The sequence below is a fragment of the Tauraco erythrolophus genome, chromosome 11 (genome assembly GCF_009769465.1).
Source record: "Tauraco erythrolophus isolate bTauEry1 chromosome 11, bTauEry1.pri, whole genome shotgun sequence".
Lineage (NCBI taxonomy): Eukaryota > Metazoa > Chordata > Aves > Musophagiformes > Musophagidae > Tauraco > Tauraco erythrolophus.
Window position 1 is genome coordinate 735,982 of NC_141475.1, and position 17,745 is coordinate 753,726.

At 48.3% G+C, this 17,745-nt stretch overlaps 1 protein-coding gene across 4 annotated transcripts; it reads left to right on the forward strand.

Moving 5' to 3' along the window:
- The first annotated feature begins 838 nt into the window (after nucleotides 1-838).
- PPP1R7 (protein phosphatase 1 regulatory subunit 7) lies at nucleotides 839-17,630 on the forward strand. Of its 4 annotated transcripts, none has more exons than XM_086618120.1 (11): nucleotides 839-882; nucleotides 1,819-1,941; nucleotides 2,506-2,511; nucleotides 6,047-6,099; nucleotides 7,027-7,092; nucleotides 7,728-7,858; nucleotides 8,741-8,903; nucleotides 13,480-13,596; nucleotides 14,572-14,676; nucleotides 15,593-15,679; nucleotides 17,288-17,630. In XM_086618120.1, exons 1-11 carry the CDS (start codon nucleotides 840-842, stop codon nucleotides 17,462-17,464), a joined length of 1,071 nt encoding a protein of 356 aa, XP_086474246.1. In that variant the 5' UTR covers nucleotide 839; the 3' UTR covers nucleotides 17,465-17,630. The 4 variants fall into 4 exon arrangements, with proteins under 4 accessions (XP_086474246.1, XP_086474244.1, XP_086474245.1 ...); XM_086618117.1 differs by lacking the exon at nucleotides 2,506-2,511 and adding an exon at nucleotides 1,581-1,658 and having other exon boundaries at nucleotides 853-882; nucleotides 6,044-6,099; XM_086618118.1 differs by lacking the exon at nucleotides 2,506-2,511 and having other exon boundaries at nucleotides 6,044-6,099.
- The last annotated feature ends 115 nt before the right edge of the window (nucleotides 17,631-17,745 follow it).

Genomic DNA, 17,745 nt, shown 5'->3' on the forward strand with positions numbered 1-17,745 from the left:
CTGCCCAGGCGGCACAGGACACCTGCGACCCACAGGGCGCCTCCACCATATTGGCAGGAGCTACCGAGCGCCCAGCTAGCACTCCCGCCCCGTTCCTGCCCGGTTTAAACGCAACAGCTTTGGAAATCAGGGAAGGAATTCCCAGCGTGGAGCCAGCACAGCCTCCCTCCCGCCCAGGGAACCGCCCGCCCCACCAGAACCACCACCGCTGCTCAGGGCGGCCGCCACACGGCCCGCGGGCGCCAGGAAGCGGGGGGCGGGACTCGGCCGCCGCGTCGCCCAATAAGCGAAGGCGATGGGAGAGCGGCACGGCGGGAAGCCAATGGGGTGCCAGCGCGGGAGGAGGCAAAACTGATGCGGCGTCAGGGAATCCCGCGCCGCCTCCAGCCTCTCCTTCCCCCGCCGCCACCACAGGCCGACCCCCGGCTGCCCCGCCTGACCTCCCCCGGGCTCCCCGCTCCGCGGGTGGAAGGCTGCGGGCGGAAGACCCCTCCGCAGGCTGACAGCCATCCTCCGAAGAACGTGTAGACGGAGCGACGGGGCCGGCAGCAGCCCGTAACGCCTCAGGCAGGCCCAAGGCGCTGGTGAGGGGGGAGCACGTCCCCAGCTGCTGCTGCGGCGCCACGGCGGCTTCCCGCCCCGCCGGCGGAGAACTACAGCTCCCAGAAGGCCGCGGGGCGCATGCGCGCCAATGGCCAGCGGCCGGCGCTTTTCCCCGCCCCCTCAGCCCACCCCCTGCAGAGGTGATTGGTTGCGGCGCGGCGCCAGCGGTGGGCTCTGATTGGCTGGCGCGACGGTTGGGGCGGTTTCCGGAAGGGGGCGGTGGGAGGAGAAGGAATATGGCGGCGGAGAGCGGGGACGGACTGCAGGAGATGATGGAGGGTGAGAGCCCGGTGGGGGCCGGCACGGCTGCGGCCGCTGCGGGGGTCGGGATGGTCCGCCCCGCCGCTCGGGCACCGCCGCTCGGTGGGGCGGCTGCCAGCTGCGCGCGGCGGGGCTTGGGGCCCTCCGCGGCCGGGCAGCCCGCGAGTAGCCACCCCGAGGGCGAGTGGCTGCTCCGAGGGCGACTGCCCAGGAGAGACGGGCCCCTGGGGGGCCTCCGAGCCGGGCCGGGGGGTTACCTGGGGCATGGCGCGGTGCCCTGGCCCCCCCGGGGCTCCACGCGCGAGGGCTGGAAGCAGTGGGTTTGTGGAGGTGACCGCGACGTGAAAAATAAAGATAACAAGGAGGAAATCCCCTGGCATGGCGTTGCTTTTCCTCAGCCGGCCTGTGAAACGAGAGCGAGTACTGAGGGGGGGCCGAGGAGGAGTGAGGAGCTTCAGGTCCCCAGGGCCAGGATGGCCACTGGAGTTTGGGGAAGGGGTGAAGGGGTCTCGCAGGCTGTGCTGGGGAGACGGTTGCTTTTATCTGCAGGGATTTTTTTTTTTTTTTTGATGCCTTCACTTCTTTGTGTCATTGGTACTCTTGTACATGATACTGATCTTTTTCTAAAAGCTTTTGCGATGTAATAGTTCTAATTCCATCTCCGTAATCTTTGGAATTGCACTTCGTTGATCTAAGAAATTTCCTTTTTCCTCCAGTCTTCTTCCCAGATTGTTGGTTTTAGGAAGATGTGATGGGAGGAAAAAGTGCATCCAAAATCAAAGTAGAAACAAGGGGTAAGAGGCCTTTTATTTAAGACTAAACCTTTCATTTAGTTAACTTAGGATTTCTACTAACTGCATAGTGGTATATGTGAATCCTGGTTATTACCTCTGCTTGCTGCCTTGTCCCTCCATCTGAAAATAGCCTTGTTTTGCCGTTGCGTGTCTCACACAGTTGACAAGCGGATCGAGTCGGAGGAGTCGGGAGATGAAGAAGGGAAGAAGCAGGCGGTGCGCTTGGTGACAGACCTCAGCCAGCAGAGCCTGCGGGACGAGCAGAATGGCGAGAACTCCACAGGTACTTTGCCAGCAGAAACGGTCGTGTTGTCTTGCCAGAGTTGTACGTGGGTCAGTCCGTTGGGTTTCCTGTGGCTTTGTGGTGGTTGTAGCCATGTTCACCAACAACCTGAATCTGCCCTGGAGCAGCTTCTTTACAAATAAATAAATGATAGTGGTGTTGTTTCTAAAATAAAGCTGCCTTCTTTTTATGGAATCACTGTTACTAGACCTTCGTTTTTTCTTTTCTTTATTTATCCAGCCACGTTTCTCTTTGAAATCTTTAATATCAGAATGCAAAACACTTTTATTCATAGGGTTTTTTGTGGAAGCGTAGTAACTTTCTGTGGAAAGATGCAGGAAATGTTCATTAAAAATAAAAAGCTTTTCATAATTCTGTTTTAGAGTGTGTAGCTTTCTACCTAAGGAGTTGGCAGATTCCTTTGGAAGGCAAAGAGTTTGAAGGAAGCTGTTGATTTAATTTTTTTAGTTTAAAAATTCTAAGATGCCAAAATGATGTCTGTCTGTGTCTTCCTGACTTTAAACTTTTGCCGCTGTTTTTACTGTTTGTGTTAGAACATTGAAGAGAAAGGTTGACAGACTTTTTTAAGCCTGTGTTGGCTGGAAAGGTTTGCTTTTCAGCAGCTTGCATGGAATTTGTCAGAGCAGATCCATTTCTGAAGCTCCTCTGTGGCAGCATGAGCTGCGCTTTTGGCGCTGGCTAACACTCTGAGATGTAATAGCAGCCTTTTGATAGAGGCCTTCACGTGGTTGTTACTGGTCTGGAAATGGATGTGAAATAGCACAGCAACTCTTCTGCAGCAAATTGTAATCCTTTTGGACTCTGCACATCCCTCCTCATGTTAACTTTGCCCATTAGAATTTGCAAAAGTATTTTCCAAGCTAGTGAATTACTATGAGAGTTTTAAATCTCATCTCCTAACTAAATTAACTCTGTCTAGGTCTTAATTAATTGTTGATTCTAAAAACCCCTGTATATTAATTACAAAATGCTGTGCTGATGTCTGTAAAGGTGCAAGACACACCTCACAAATTGTGTAGTTAATAGAAGCGCGGAGCAGTCAGTCCCAGTTTTCCTTTGCGTGCAGGTAGCATGGAAGGTTTGCTCAGCTCATGTAACTCAGCTGTGCGTTTGAGGTTATATTTTGTACATCATTCCCCTGGGAATTAGAATATTAGAGAAAATACTTCAAGGGACGTGCTTTTATTGCAATGAAAGCAAGGAAAACACAGTCTGATTTGGTCACTGGGTACTGTGTGATATAACGACTGTGTCGTTACTACTTCTTTCGAGCAGCTGAGGTTCAGAAAATGCCTACCAGGGCAGAAAGCAAGCAGAGCAATGATTTTGGAACACTTGAGTTAGCTTCCGCAGCCAGCTTGGTGTTCCTCAGCTGCAAGGAAAAGGAAGTTTTCCACACTTTTCACAGAAGATCGTAAATAGAAAGAGCTGAAGCAGCTGGAATTTCAAATCCATCATTTAGCTACTTCTCTGAGGAATAGTGCCTCTCTTCAGGAGGCTTGTAACTTGGCTGTTTGTGATGGTTCTCATGCATATGCAGTGAAAAAGTGTCGTTAGGCTTCTGGTTGCTTGGAATGCTTGTGGTGCTGTGAACTTACATAACTCAGTAGCTGCCGTTCTGTGCGGCGGAATTCGGGTTTCCTGCATGCCGTGGGGTTTTCCTACATCTGCAAAGCCGTGTAGCTTGCAGGCGTGGGTTGCACAAAAACTCGCTTCAGTAACCTCACTGCCAGAGCGACGTGCTTTCCCCTTGAGAAACCTGCTGCACTAAAAATTGTGGACTAAACCTCTGTGAGCCATAGAATCATGGAATGATTTGGGTTGGAAGGGGCCTCAAAGATCATCCAGTTCCAACCCCCCTGCCGTGGGCAGGGACACCCTCCACTACACCAGGTTGCCCAAAGCCCCATCCAACCTGGCCTTGAACACTTCCAGGGAAAACTGCAGTTCCGTTTGTAACGTGATCGTAGAAGGGTCGGTCTCGGGTGTTTTATGCCCACTTGGCTCATGAATAAAATGTTGGGTGACAATTGATGAGGTTAACTTTGCTGGAACCTTTTTTGTTTCTCTTCTTTGAGAGAAAATGTACTTTAACATATCATATGAGTAGTGATTTATCAGTGTTATCAGTGTGCATGTCTCACTCAGGCTGCTCCATGGAGAGTGCTTTATACACAGTATGTAAACTTGATGAGAATTTGCCTTACTACAGAAATACTAGTGCCTCTGTGTTCTGTTTTAAGTTGCTTTTATTTCAGTGAATTCGATCCATGTATCCTGGGTGATTTGGTTTTGCACCTTCGGACTCAAGTGGGTTTTTTCCCACACTGGCCGTTCCAGCCTGGTCACTTAAAGCCATAGGGCACAAATACCCTTTGACAGATCCCAGAACAGAGTGTTCAACACACTGCCCAGACCAAATGTGTGTAAAGGGTCTGTAATGGGCGCTGTGGTGAAGCACGTAACTTTATAGAGGAGCCTGCCCAGCCAAACAAGGTTGAAGAATGTTTTTGACTTGCATTTTTTTTTTTAAGAATTTTTTAACTGGCTTTACTGTTGGACAATACTTTAAAGTCTCAAAAGAAGTTCTTTCACCACGAGCACTAACTTACTGCTAGAAGGGGAATAGTTTGGGTTTTTTAGGTGACATCTCAAATAACTGTCGTTCCAAACTTGGGCTGTGATCCTATTGGCTGTAAATTCAGCTAGGGTGCTGGTTGAGAGGTGAGAGCAGTAGCTGAGTGATGATGTGTGGAGCTACCAAACACCTCGGAGTTTGGCAGTGTTAAAAATTGTAATGCTTGTACTGTTCTTCCTTACAATGCCACTAAGGATTGCCAGGAATCAGTAGGAAAAACACTCGTTAAGTGTAGGGGCCATTTTGCGTTTACAAGGATGTTGTAACCGTGCTGGGCTACAAAAATAGTCGTTACTTCTGGATTAATGGAATAAGCTTGCATCCAGTAATGCAGGGGTTCATGCCAAGCATTTGGGATGTGACTGTAATTAAAGTTCCTTGGGTTTTTTGGTAGTACGTGCTGAAGCTGCACACGGGAAGTGGAAAGGAGCTGCATGTTGTGTGCCTGTTTTAGATCAGATCTAAGGAAGAAATTCTTCCGTCTCAGGGTGGTGAGGCACTGGCACAGGTTGCCCAGAGAAGTTGTAGATGCCCAATTCCTGGAAGTGTTCAAGGCCAGGTTGGATGAGGCTTTGGGCAACCTGGTGTAGTGGAGGGTGTCCCTGCCCATGGCAGGGGGGTTGGAACTAGATGATCTTTGAGGTCCCTTCCAACTCAAACCATTCTGTGATTTGCAAAGTCAAATTAGACTTGCCTTGGAAATTGATGCAACCAGCACACGGTCTTCAACAAACGGGGATGGGGCATGAATCGCTCAGTATGATTTATCCAGGAAACTTCGCTCCCTCTTGTGCTGGGATAGAAGCACAGCAAATGTCGGGCTGTCTTCCAGAGCTACAAAGGCATTTCCCAAGAAAATATATGCAGTGTGAGAAACTGTTTTCTGGTATGTTAGTGAGTTTAGTTAAACAGAATAAGGGAGATCCGTGCAAAAGCATGCACAAGATGGACATACCCTGGCAGTATTTGTGAAAGAAAAGCTGGAGGGTGGAATTGTTGAGCTGCTTGGTCATTCTTGGCAGTATCACTAGACAGTTCAGATTCCTTCTTGGCAATGTTGTATTAAGTTGTCGGAGAGCGTAGACACTTTGAACGGTGTATCTTCAGAGGGATGATGGCCCCAGGTGTGAAAAAAAGGAATCCTGCCCAGATCAGTCTTGAGCCAGCGTTCAGTAGCCACATAGGCAGGCTGGGGAAGCTGCTGTTCTTTCCCTCTTTTGCATCTAGGCACAAAATTCTGTTGTTAAGATATTTTTCCACCACTAGTTGTCAATGCTGAAAGCCAAATAGGTGAAGTGTATTTTTAATGCAGCAGAGAATCCGAACTGTGTTTCTCCTTCCGAGGAGCGTTTGCTCCCATTGTCTCTCCGGTTGCTAGCTGTTGTGATTCTGCTTTCAGCTGTCAGGTAGCAGAAGTTGATAATGTATTTGCTTGTTCTGCAGGAGAAGCAGAGACACCAGTGGACATGGAGACAATCAGCCTGGACCCAGAAGCTGAGGTAAAGGCAGATTTTTGTCCTTGTGGGCTTTATACAGCGGGAAGAAAACGTAGGCAAAGGCGAGTATTGAAACCTGGTTAAAGGATCTAACTCTTCCGAGGATGCTGGCTATCGTAATCTTCCCTGGGATTGACTCAGAGCCTTTAGACTGGAAGTAGGGGTGTTTTATTCTTGATGAAACGCTGTGTTAGTAATTCAGAATTGTAAATTGAGCACTGAAAGCGAGGCTGTGCTCCAGGCTGCGAGCTTTTGTGGGAATATCTTCAATGAACTGATGGCTGCTGTCAGAGCTATGCTTTGTAACAGGCCCAGCGACTTAACTGGCATCGTGCCTTGGCACCAGCAACCTCATGAGCCTGTTAGCTGGGGAGTTTGTGAGCTTGGGTGGTGGAGTGCTCTGTTTCTCTTTGACTGACTTGCAAGGTTGGAACATCTGGGGCTGCATCAGCCGATTGCCAGTGCAGAGTTAATGTTCACAGAACCACCAGATTGTCTGAACTGTCAGTGATTTCTGTGCATCTGAGGCCTGGAACTGGAAATAGCAAGGAGTGCTCTGGTTAAGCCCTAGCAAAGTGGGTAAGAGAATTTTATGCAACACTTCAGTCATGCTACACAGCAGAATCTGTCTGTCTCGGTGAATTCGGGATTTACTGCAAGAGATTTCTAATTTTGGCGAAACAATGCTTGGACTCAGAAAGGGGCTGTTGCCTTTTTGCAAGTACTGTGTTTGCAGTTAGCAAGCTTAGGCCACGTGCTTCACCTGTGGTCATAGAAATCGTACGCCAATCCCACTTTTCACAAGCTCTTTGAAGGGAAGCTTTAATGGGACACGTGTTTTGTAAGACAATTTTCCGTAGAACAAAATACCAGGTTGATCTTTGAAGAGTGTTTTGAAACGACTGCTGAATCCCTCCATTTCCCTTTCAGGATGTTGACTTGAATCATTTCCGAATTGGGAAGATCGAAGGATTTGAGGTGCTCAAGAAAGTGAAGGTAACAGTCCTAAGGAATCAGGAATGCCTCTTGGAGATTTTGCGTGTCTGACCTATAAGAGGACAGATAGAGGTGTCTCTTTTCGGCTGAGATCCTAACGAGTTCACTTCACGTTTAACTGAAGGAGGTAGTGTTTACCCATCTGTCAAGTAGGAATAAAAATCCTGGGGTTTTTCAGGTTGGTCTTGGAAGTGGATGAGCGACAACGCGTCAGGGCTCGTCCTAAGAGATGCAGTCTGTACTTGCACACAGGTTGAACATGGGATAACGCAGATTGGAAAGGGCCTGTGGAGGTCTCCAGTAAACCCCTGCTCAAAGCAGGTCCAGTTAGAGCATGTTGCTTCAGGCCTTCTCCAGTCAAGCTCTTGAGTCTTTCCAAGGGTGGAGATTACATGGCCTGTCTGGGCTGCTGTTCTGGTGTCTGACCATCTTTGTGGTTAAAAGATTTCCTTCTGTGGAGTTGAAATAAACCAATAAAAGATTCTCCTAAAACCAAAAATGAAAACCAAACAAAACCCCCACAAAATTTAATGAGGAAAACCCCAAACCCTTACTGCCTGTATGCCAAAAGGCATTACATGCTGTCATTCACATCCATTTTCCTGTTTGTTTTTGAACCTTTCCCCAACTATTAGACTCTGTGTCTCCGTCAGAATTTGATCAAGCGCATGGAGAACCTGGAGCAATTGCAGACCTTGCGGGAACTGGATCTCTATGACAATCAAATTCGCAAGATCGAGAACTTGGAGTCTCTGGTGGAGCTTGAGTGAGTCCAGGGGAATCACCAGGATTAGGCTGAGGGTGGTTTGCTACTCACCGAGTTACTCATGCTGTACTTGACTCCAGTGTTGATCATCCAGGCCTTTCTCACCATTCATTCGGGTGCTCTGTGGAGGATCATGTCTGTTCTCCATTGGTATATAACCTGTGCAGTAAACTGGTTTCGTTATCCTGAAGCTCACCAGGGGCAGTCAGCTGGAAGTGAAACGTGTGTAGTGTGAGGCAGCAAGAATGGTGGGTGGTTGCACCTTCTGTGGAGATGTGGAGGTGCTCAGGCACCCCTTGCTCGTGGCTGCAAGCGCTCCATGTAACAGGATTTTATTCCTGCAGAAAATGGCCAGAGATCTCAGGTGAGACTGGGACTTTTCTTGGAGGGTTTTAGGGAAGGAGTAGTGCTCTTCCCAGTCCGTGATCACTCTGGAGATACATTACAAAACCGTTCCCACTGGGCTGAGGAGGACTGGCCTACTTCCTACAATCAACTAATTCATGCTTGTGAGAGACCTTGACATTGTCCTGTCAGAGGCAGATCTTGTAGGCACAGACCTTTCACAAGGAATGTGCAGCACTGAAGACTGGCTTCCTCTCACAGTGGCAGCTCCACACCTGGGCAAAATGATGGCTTATCTTCTGCATGTGACAGATTTTATTTTATTTTTTCTCCCTTGACACGCTACAGAAGTGTTTTGAAAGCTATATTTGTTTTAATTTCTGATAAGAAGCAATGACGCTTCTGACTCTAGCTCCAAGGCCTAGCAAAGTGTTTGATGTCTGCAGGTAATGAGATTCCCCACCGATTCACAAGTGTCTCGTCCAGAATCATCAATGCCTTCTGAACTGAGGAGACCTTTGTTTTGTTTTACCTCAGGATCCTGGACATCTCCTTCAACGTTTTGCGACACATCGAAGGACTCGATCGGCTTACCCAACTTAAAAAACTCTTCCTTGTCAACAACAAAATCAGCAAAATTGAGAATTTGAGCAACTTGCAGATGCTACAGATGTTAGAATTGGGATCCAATCGCATTCGGGTAGGCTTGTTCTACGAGGTGTCGGTTCTGAGCTCTTGGGTTGCAGTTTGCCTTGTCTGAAAGTGCACTTCCTTGGCTTTTTCTTGCAATTTTGGTTTTATTGTTCCAGTCATTTACCGTGTAATTGCTTATTGCTGTGCGTGCTGGATCCATTAATTATGTATGTGTGTCGTGCCTGGCTACTAATTACTCTTTATGAATTTCTCTCTTCAGTGTACTCCTGCATCCCTGTCGTGGGTTTAGGCCAATCCGGCAACTAAACTCCACACTCTCACTCCAGTAAAGTGAGAGAGGAGAAAAATATAATAAAAGGACTGAGGGTTGAGGCAAGAACAGAGGGAGCACCCACCAACCGTGGTCCCAGGCAACACGGACTCAGCTTTCTTAAAGCAAAACAGTTTATTAACAGTTACTTAAAGAATAAAGACAGGCAAAACCAGTTACTTAAAAGGATAAAAAGAAAACAAGGCCAGATCTTAAAAACAACACCTCTTCACCTCCCTTTCCTTTTCTTCCTGGCTCTGCCTCCTCCCCCCAGCAGCACAGCGGGCAGGGAATGGGGGAGTGCAGGTCAGTTCATCCCATGTTGTTACTGCCGCTCCTCTCTTAAAGGAGGGGGAATCCTTACACCATTTTCCCTTGCTCCAGTGGATCCCCTACTCACGAGGAAAATCCACAAACTTCTCCAACATGAGTCCTACCCGCAGGATGCAATCCTTCCCCATCGGATTGCCCCAGTGCGGGCTTTACTACAGTCTCGGATTCTTAGGGAGCTGTTGCCACTCGCTCCGGCGTGGGTCGTCATATCGACTCTAAATGCATCAGTGCATAAATGCACCTCTGCCTGTGCCCATGCTTCTCGACTGTCCTCAGGCTCAGGCTTCTCCTGTAAACAAAACACTTCCCCACCGATGGGGGTCATCCCACAGGCTCTAGATGCATACCGTCCTCAGACTCAGGCATCTCTTCTTGATGTGGGTTCTCCCTGGGCTGCGAGTGGGTCTGTGCCCCACTGAGTCTGTCCTGGCTGCAGGGAGCCGCTGCCATCTCGCCACCAGCTGCAGTGGAAACTCAGCTCCGGCACCTCGTCCCTCTCCATCTTCACTGACCTGGTGTCGGTGTGGCCATTTCTCTCAGATCTCAGTCCTCTCTGGGTGAACTCCACCCAGTGGGCACCCTGGGAGCGGGGCTCTCCCCATGTTCCCCCAACGGCTCCATGGCGGCCATCCTCAGCGGGTGGCACCGGCCTGGGCCGCTGCCAGGGAGCGGGGGCCGTGCCCCCGTCCCTTCTCCTCGCTCCTGTGCAAAGGCACATCTTTCCAGTTCCTTTGTCCCGACGTAAATAGGGCAATTCGCAGAGGCGCCGATTGGCTCAACCCCAAGGGGGTTGGGAGTCCGGTCTGGTGGCCAGCTCCTGCCCCCAGAACCTTCCCCCACATCAAACCATGACTATCCCCTAGGTGTTGCCTTTTGCAGACGATGGTTTTGTCCTGCTGGAGAGCCAAGCCTGTCAAAACAAGGAATTACTGTTTGCTCTTACCTTCCTAGAGGTTGATGCTGTGTCGATAAAACCTATTCAAGTGCAAATTTAATTCTAGTTTGATTTTTTACGTGTAACTGGTAACCTACTATGTCAGTCAGTCTCACACAAGAAAAAGATTTTCTTGAGGCTTTGCTCTGAAACGCCTCAAAAACCTGATACAGTACTGCTGATTACTTTTTTTAAAAAAAAAAAGTAGTTTGAGGCCTTTTCAATGTAGGTGATTTGAAATCCATGCACCTTAAGAGGAAGCAGTTCTGAATAGTCTCTCCAGTGCTCAAGGGTTTCCTGCATCTTGCCCAGTTTGGAAGAGAACTGGTGAAACAGAGGACACAGAAGACCTGCAACAGGCAAAGTGAACTAGTATTTTTAGAAGCTTTTCCAGTTATATGTACTTTAGAAAAGACTTGCTACAGATGAGCACATTCCAACCTGAAAATTGTCTGAGTTGGCACTCCCCATTTACAACCTCTGAAAAATTCCTTCTTATGCTGGAAGGGAAAGCAGGAAAATAACCGTTTGTATTTCAAGCCTTGTGGAAGCATGCTTCTCTTCCTAGAAAGAAAAAAAACTTTATTTTGCTCCTAAAGCTAAACTGGACTGGCTTCTTTTCCATCCGAAGGAATTTCTCCTTTGGAAATGAAGTTATTTAGGGGAATAAATAAGTGTGAGAACATCAGCCAGATCAGACCAGCGATGAGGAGCCTTAGCGCTGGCGTAGGTTGGGAGCGTGAGTTAGAGATGTGCTTTCCTTTTTTCTGAAACGTAACGGGCTAAGCACACTGATCCTTGCATTTCAGGAGCTGGATTAGGCAAAGCTGGGCTGTATTCCATGTCTAAGCATCGTTACCTTGTGCAAAAAGATTTCTGAATTGACCCTTAGGCGGTACACGGCCACCAGTGTTGGCAAGCCAAAGAAAATCTGTTAAGGTTGGATTTATTTTACGTGTGTTTTCTCAGTGCTGAGCCTGAGCGTATTGTCAAAACAAAACAACCGAAACACCTGGAGTTACCACTGTGTGGGTAGCACAAGCTTCTTAAATCACTTTATTTTTAACGTTTTTTCTGTTTATCTGTTAATTCTATTCTGGCTTCTGTTCTGTGCTTCTGATTACTTTACTGGAGTGAGTAGCCTGCGCCCAGGCTGGGCGTGAAGAAATGCATCTCGTGTTATTATGGGGCAGCTGGAACTCTATTAATTAGCCAAGTCACCCTCCCAACAGAAAACTTTATGGGTGGGCATGTCCTTAACTCTGTAGGGTGAGAGCCTGTGGGCTGTCTGTCAGGCAGCCTTCCTGGCTCCGAGGTGCCCGATAGACTAGTCCCTGTGCGTTAAAGCTTCTGCAGTGACGCCGTCGTGGTCATCTTGCTGCACACTCTGACCCTTGGGAGAGATTTACCCCGAAGTCCGTCATGGCTTACTGAGCACTTTTAGTTCTGGTCCTTTTGGATGGATGATGGGGAAGCAGAACTTTGTGCTGGAGCTGATGCATTTTCATGCTTTTTTCCCAAAGTGGGACTGAGGCAACCATAAGGCAAGCACTTCCTTTTTTTGCTCCTACATTTTTTCCCCCCCGTCCATCTGTTTCGTACTCTCACTTAATGTGGCTTTTTGGTAGCTTTTTTTTTCCCCTGGGTATTTATTGTAAGTATTCTTGGAGTCACTAGTATTTCCTCCTCAGGGCTGATGGAGCTACCAATGAGCAACAAATCTATTCTTTTCTTGCAATGTCAAAACAGGGGTAAGTCCACAGGCTAGAAGGAGGGTGAATCCAACTAGGAGCTGATAAACACCTTGTGTTGAATCTGACCATTGTGGGATGGAGGTTGAAACACTTCTTTCTTTCCTTTCTGGAGCGTATCCGTAAATTCCCGTTGTGTGTATTTGTGTCCATCTTCCTTTTACTGCCTTTGTACCTGCACAGGTAAAGGTGCGTGTGTGTGCACACGGTTACACGCAGAGTAACCCGAGTGGTGCCAGGACCTGGTGGCCTGTCTCACCAGCACTACTAGTCTCTGCAGCTCTGCCAGGCACGGAGGATGTGGCAAAGCTGAGATGTCACAAGGTGCTTGAGCACAGATGCACAGCTGTGTGTGTATCTAGATCCTCCTTCTTCTGTGAGCTGAAGTCTGGTTTTAAAATCCTTGTCTCTTTTGACAGCGCCTTATTTGAATTAAGAGGCTTTCCCCTGCAAAAAAAAGTGTTTCCTTTCCGTCCATTTACAGGAGCCTTTTCTAAGCCCACCCTTTTCCCTTGCCCTTTTTTCTCTCTCATCTCTTCGTGCTTTCTGGTGCCCTTCGCTTCATAAATAAATAATGTGGTTCTTCTCGATGCCTCACAGAGATCCCTATTTTCTCCCACTGGAGGCTGAGCTCAGGACTTAAACTGGTATAGTGTATATGTGCTGCCAGTAGCATGGATATTTAAAATGTGTACATCACTTAAATCGGTGTGTGTGTTCTGCCAGTAGCATGAGTGTATAGCCAGTGGTTAAATATATTAACCCCTACGCCCATGAGACAGTTAACCTTGCTTATGACAGAGAAATTCTTGTGCAGAGAAGCTAAACATCTTACCTCCGTGTTATGCAGTCACTGATGGCCGGGACTAAATTTGCAAATGGTATTTTCTCCTCCCAGATTCTCTTTCTGTTCACTAGTGACAGATTTTTCTTGCTTCACAAATCAGTCTCTCCTTCCCCGGATACACCTCGTGGCCGAGGGAATGTCACTTTCTGTGCTGCCTGATCCTTTTTGTTCTTTGCTGCCTGGACAGTGAAGGCAAGAGGTGGGACAGAGCACCAAGCCAGCTGTCCCACTGGCTGAGGCTCACCGTCACCGCACGGAGCCCTGCGCCTGCTCCGCTCTCGGGTCGCAGGGGAGGCCCCACCTCGTGCACGCTTTGTGCTGTGGAACTGGCAAACCTGTGTTTCTCAGGAGTGCAGCTCCGTGGGTTGAGGTTGTAAAATGCCAGCAGCATCTCCAGGTTGGAGTTCTGCCTCACAGCAGTAATGGTCTCCTGTGGTCATTTTGCAGGCGATCGAAAACATCGATGCCCTGGCTAATCTTGACAGCCTGTTCCTTGGGAAGAATAAAATCACCAAGCTCCAGAACTTGGATGCGCTGACAAATCTGGCTGTGCTCAGTATACAGGTATTGGTTCTGCTTCGTACTGTTGTGTTTTGAACAGGCCTTGGTCGCATGAACCGGCTTGTAATTTGTGACAAGCTCTTCTGAATCAGCAGATCTGCAGTGTTTAAGTCAAACTCCTGTACTGGCAGCAAGTGTGATGTTCTCTGTGCTGTCTTTTCTCATCCTTTCCTACTAAATGAGATTGACAGACTGATAAAATGATAAAACAAATGTTTAATATTTATGGAAGAGAGAACAGAAAATGAGTGTTATCCCTCGTTTCCTTCCTGAAGTACTGTTTCCTAACATATTGCAATAACATCACGTGAGTTACGCCAGGGAAGCCGTTACAATGGCAGTGGGCTCAGTGTCACTACCCTCTTCCTGAAGAGGGGAGAAATGTGAACAAGCCTGTGCTAAACGAAATCTGTCCTTTATGAGCTTATGGGAAGTTTCTTCCTTTTTAAAAGCTGGAATAAAAGTTAATTAGTGTCTGTCGTTGAGTCTCCTTCTCATCCGCACGACAGCGTTAGTGCATTCCGATGTCTCTTACAGCTGTTGGTAGGAAAGGCATACCTGCTGCCTGTTGCTACCTGTTAGCATCGTTGTTCTGTAGGACATGGAGAATGATGTACAGCAGAGTGTGTTGGGGTTGGAGTGTTGTGACATCCCTTCTGACCATTCCATCAAACAGACCTCCAAAATGAACACTACCAACGCGTAGGCCTGTTGTTTCTAAAGACACCAGGTGGAAAACTTCCAGGCTACAACCTTTGATGGGAAGGTCAGAGTCTGATTCTTCTGAACTCACAGACTTTGGCTGCCATGGCACTTCCTTGTGCCTCGGTGGTACAGAGATCAAACAAGCTGAGCTCATGGCACCAGTGTGGACTCAAGCAGACTGTCTTCCACGCTTCAGAGACGCGCTGTTTCGCCAGTGACTCGCTCGGGTTTTGGTTTGGTTAGAGTGAACTTAAACCACTGTTACTCTTCCAGAATAACCGTCTGACCAAGATCGAGGGCCTGCAGAGCTTGGTGAATTTGCGCGAGTTGTACCTCAGCCACAATGGCATCGAAGTCATCGAGGGACTGGAGAACAATGTGAGCAGGCTTTTCCTAAACATGTGACAGAAGTGTTGCCCTCAGCTGCTCCCACTGGTGGCTGTGTTCTTCTGGAAGCTTTTGTTCCTCAGTTACGCGTGGGGTCCTGCATCTCTTGAAAAGATCACAAAGATCCAAGTGTTTATTATGTTAAAATATCTTCCATGGGTGAAGCTCCTCCGGATCTACTGGAGTAGAATTGTTTTCATGACCTGGGGAGGGGAAGCACAGGATGCAGTTGATGCAGCAGCCTGGCCGGTCTTGCACAGTGGGAAGACTGATGGCCACAGCTGGCTGTCTCTGCCGCAGCCTTTGGGACAGCGGTTCGTACATAACCATGAGGGGTTTTCCCGTAAGACAATGGATGGAGCTGGGAGTAAGAGAGACAAGCTGTGGCGCATGGCTTGCCGTCGTGTCCATCTATGTTTCTGATAGGATTGAAGCCCGTAGCCTTTTGATTCTCACCCAGCAGTAGTTGGCATTGTCAGAGCGGAGACAACCTGGAACTTAGTGTGTGTAAGGCAGGAGAAAAACCCTTTTTCTAAAACTGCCGAGTTTCCTGCTGCAAAAAGTTTGTTCAACTCTGCTGCTTGGGAGGACACCTACGGTCAGATTTTTAATGGATTCCTCTTCTTCTATGAGGAAAGCTGACTTTTGAGGAGCCATTGGCTGGCAGTTGCCGTTCAGACAGTAATCGCTTTCATGTTATCACATGGCTTCTGGCAGGTCGGTCACCCAGCTTAATTAAAAACAGTCTTCCTTGCTGTATTTAGGCACGGAGGGTTCTCGTGCTGCATGCAAGCAGCTGGAATAATGTGTCTTTGCTTCTGACAGTTTCCAGCTCTGGGTCTGAAAAAAGCGGGACGGAGAATGTGAAAGGAAATGCGGACTAATGTTTTTGTGTTTGCTTCCCTAGAACAAACTCACAATGCTGGACATTGCATCCAACCGAATCAAGAAGATCGAAAACATCAGTCACCTAACAGAGCTGCAGGAATTCTGGGTAAGCGCAGGCTGGAGCTGGTCCCTGAAATGTCTGTGCAGTGGTGAAAGAAACCCTTCCAGTGGGGAGCAGTGGTTAGAGCACAGCTGATACCTTCACATTATAAGTACCAAGAAAACAAAAGAATCTGCTGGTTTACTTCATTCCTGGGAGGCAGATGACTGTTTAGAGTTGCTGCTGTTTCTTTCTGGCACTCCAAGTAGCTCCGCTCCTTGTCATTCCCAGGTCTGGTCAGGAAATATGCCTGTCATGATCCTTTGCAGTTTCCTCCAGTCTTCCTCTGCCATTGCTCTGCTTGTAGAAGAAGGCATGGCCCAGCTGTTCCCACTTGCTTTCCAGAAAGTGAAAGGAAGATCCTAACCTCACTGGACTTCCTTTGCAAAAGCACCAGTGAGTTTAAAGAGTCCTTTGTCAAAGCAGAGCATTGGCCAAGATCTGTTAGCTGAGCCGGGAAAACGCCATCCTGGCTTTTTTCTGCTTTAACACTGTTTATTTAAAAAAAAAGTTATGTGCTTTTTGATGAGAGCAGGGCAGAATTTTCTTTGATGTGAACAAGTGTTGCATCTACTAATTTGTATTTTCTTCACTGGCTGTAGAGCTGAAGCCACATAACAAAGTCCCTTAACACCTTAAGGAAGCAGAATTCCAAATCCTAGCTACTGTGGGAATCTTCTAACAGTTTCCCAGTACCCCCTGCCCAGGTGAGGGACTCGAGACATCCGAGGGCCAAGTGACTTGGCTGCAGTAATGTTGGGATGAGCTGTGGGGGAGTGAAAAGTTCTCCAGAGTGTTAGTCCAGGATCTTAACCACAAAGCCATCTTCAGCTGGAATGCTGGCAGTGCCAAGGATGAAGCAGTTTTCTTTCTCTGAACTAGCTGCAGGGAGGCAGCTGGAGTGTTCATCCCCTTCCATGGGAATTCCTTTGCATGGGAATTCCAGCAACGAGGCAGCTCCTGGGCTGACAGGAGGAGAGCCTCAATCCGAGAGCTTGGCGCTTGCTCCGGAGCGCAAAAGCACTTTTTTGTGGGAAAGTGATGTAAAGGGGAGAGGAGAATGTCACTTTTCACATCAGTTTGGGACTTTTTTTAATGTTTCCTGGCAAGTCATGAAAGTAAAGGTAGATGTCACAGGGGAAGGTAATCTTGACATAAAGATTTCCAAGTGTTAAATGAACAGCCGACGGGCTGGGACACCGTATGAAGAGACTGTCGCAGTGTCTTGCTGGGTCTTTCCCCACATACTAGTTGGACTGGGTACACTAAAGGGTGGAGCGTTTGGCCGGAAACCCAGGACAGCATGGAGAAATCGGAGATGGTTAGTGAGGCCTGGAGTGTCAGACAGGAAAGCACATCTTGGAGATTCCAGAGGACGAAGTTGGAGATGGATAGTGAGGCCTAGAGCGTGAGGTGGGAAAGCACATCTCGGAGGTTCCAGAGGGAGAAGGATCATGTAGACAGGGTTGTCTTGCATGCACAGGAAGACTGTACAGCGCTCCTGCCCCTGGGTAGTTGCAGTCCTCCTGAGCAGCAGGTGTGGCCAGGTTCCTGCTGACCAGGCTTTGCTTGGAATGATGTGTTTGTGTGAGCGTGCCTGTGTGTGCTCTGCAGATGAACGATAATCTCGTCGAGAGCTGGAGTGACCTGGATGAGCTGAAAGGAGCAAAGAACTTGGAAACGGTCTATCTGGAGCGAAACCCCTTGCAGAAGGATCCCCAGTACCGGCGCAAAATCATGCTGGCCCTCCCGACTGTCCGGCAGATCGATGCCACGTTTGTTCGATTCTGAACCTCCTGCTGCCCCCTCTCTCCTGCCCTCCCTGGAGAAAGGTCCCAACTGGGTTTTTTATCCACTTACCACTCCCCAGGTCTTCGGTACACTGACACTTCCGAGAGCAAACGGTCAATAAAAAGCACTGGATGCCAGATCTTGTGTACAATGCACTCATTGTTTTTGAAACGTTGTTGTTATTATTATTAATTATTATTATTATTAAATCTTAACACAAGAGACTTCCTTGTGCTCGTGTCTGTTATTTAGGGGGGAGGTTTTGCCAGAAAGCGTTTGCG

Coding starts and splice junctions, on each gene's coding strand:
- PPP1R7 (XM_086618120.1), top strand. CDS start 840: ATGGCGGCGGAGAGCGGGGACGGACTGCAGGAGATGATGGAGG. Junction 883..1,818: donor ACTGCAGGAGATGATGGAGG/GTGAGAGCCCGG, acceptor TGTCTCACACAG/TTGACAAGCGGATCGAGTCG. Junction 8,904..13,479: donor TGGGATCCAATCGCATTCGG/GTAGGCTTGTTC, acceptor GTCATTTTGCAG/GCGATCGAAAACATCGATGC.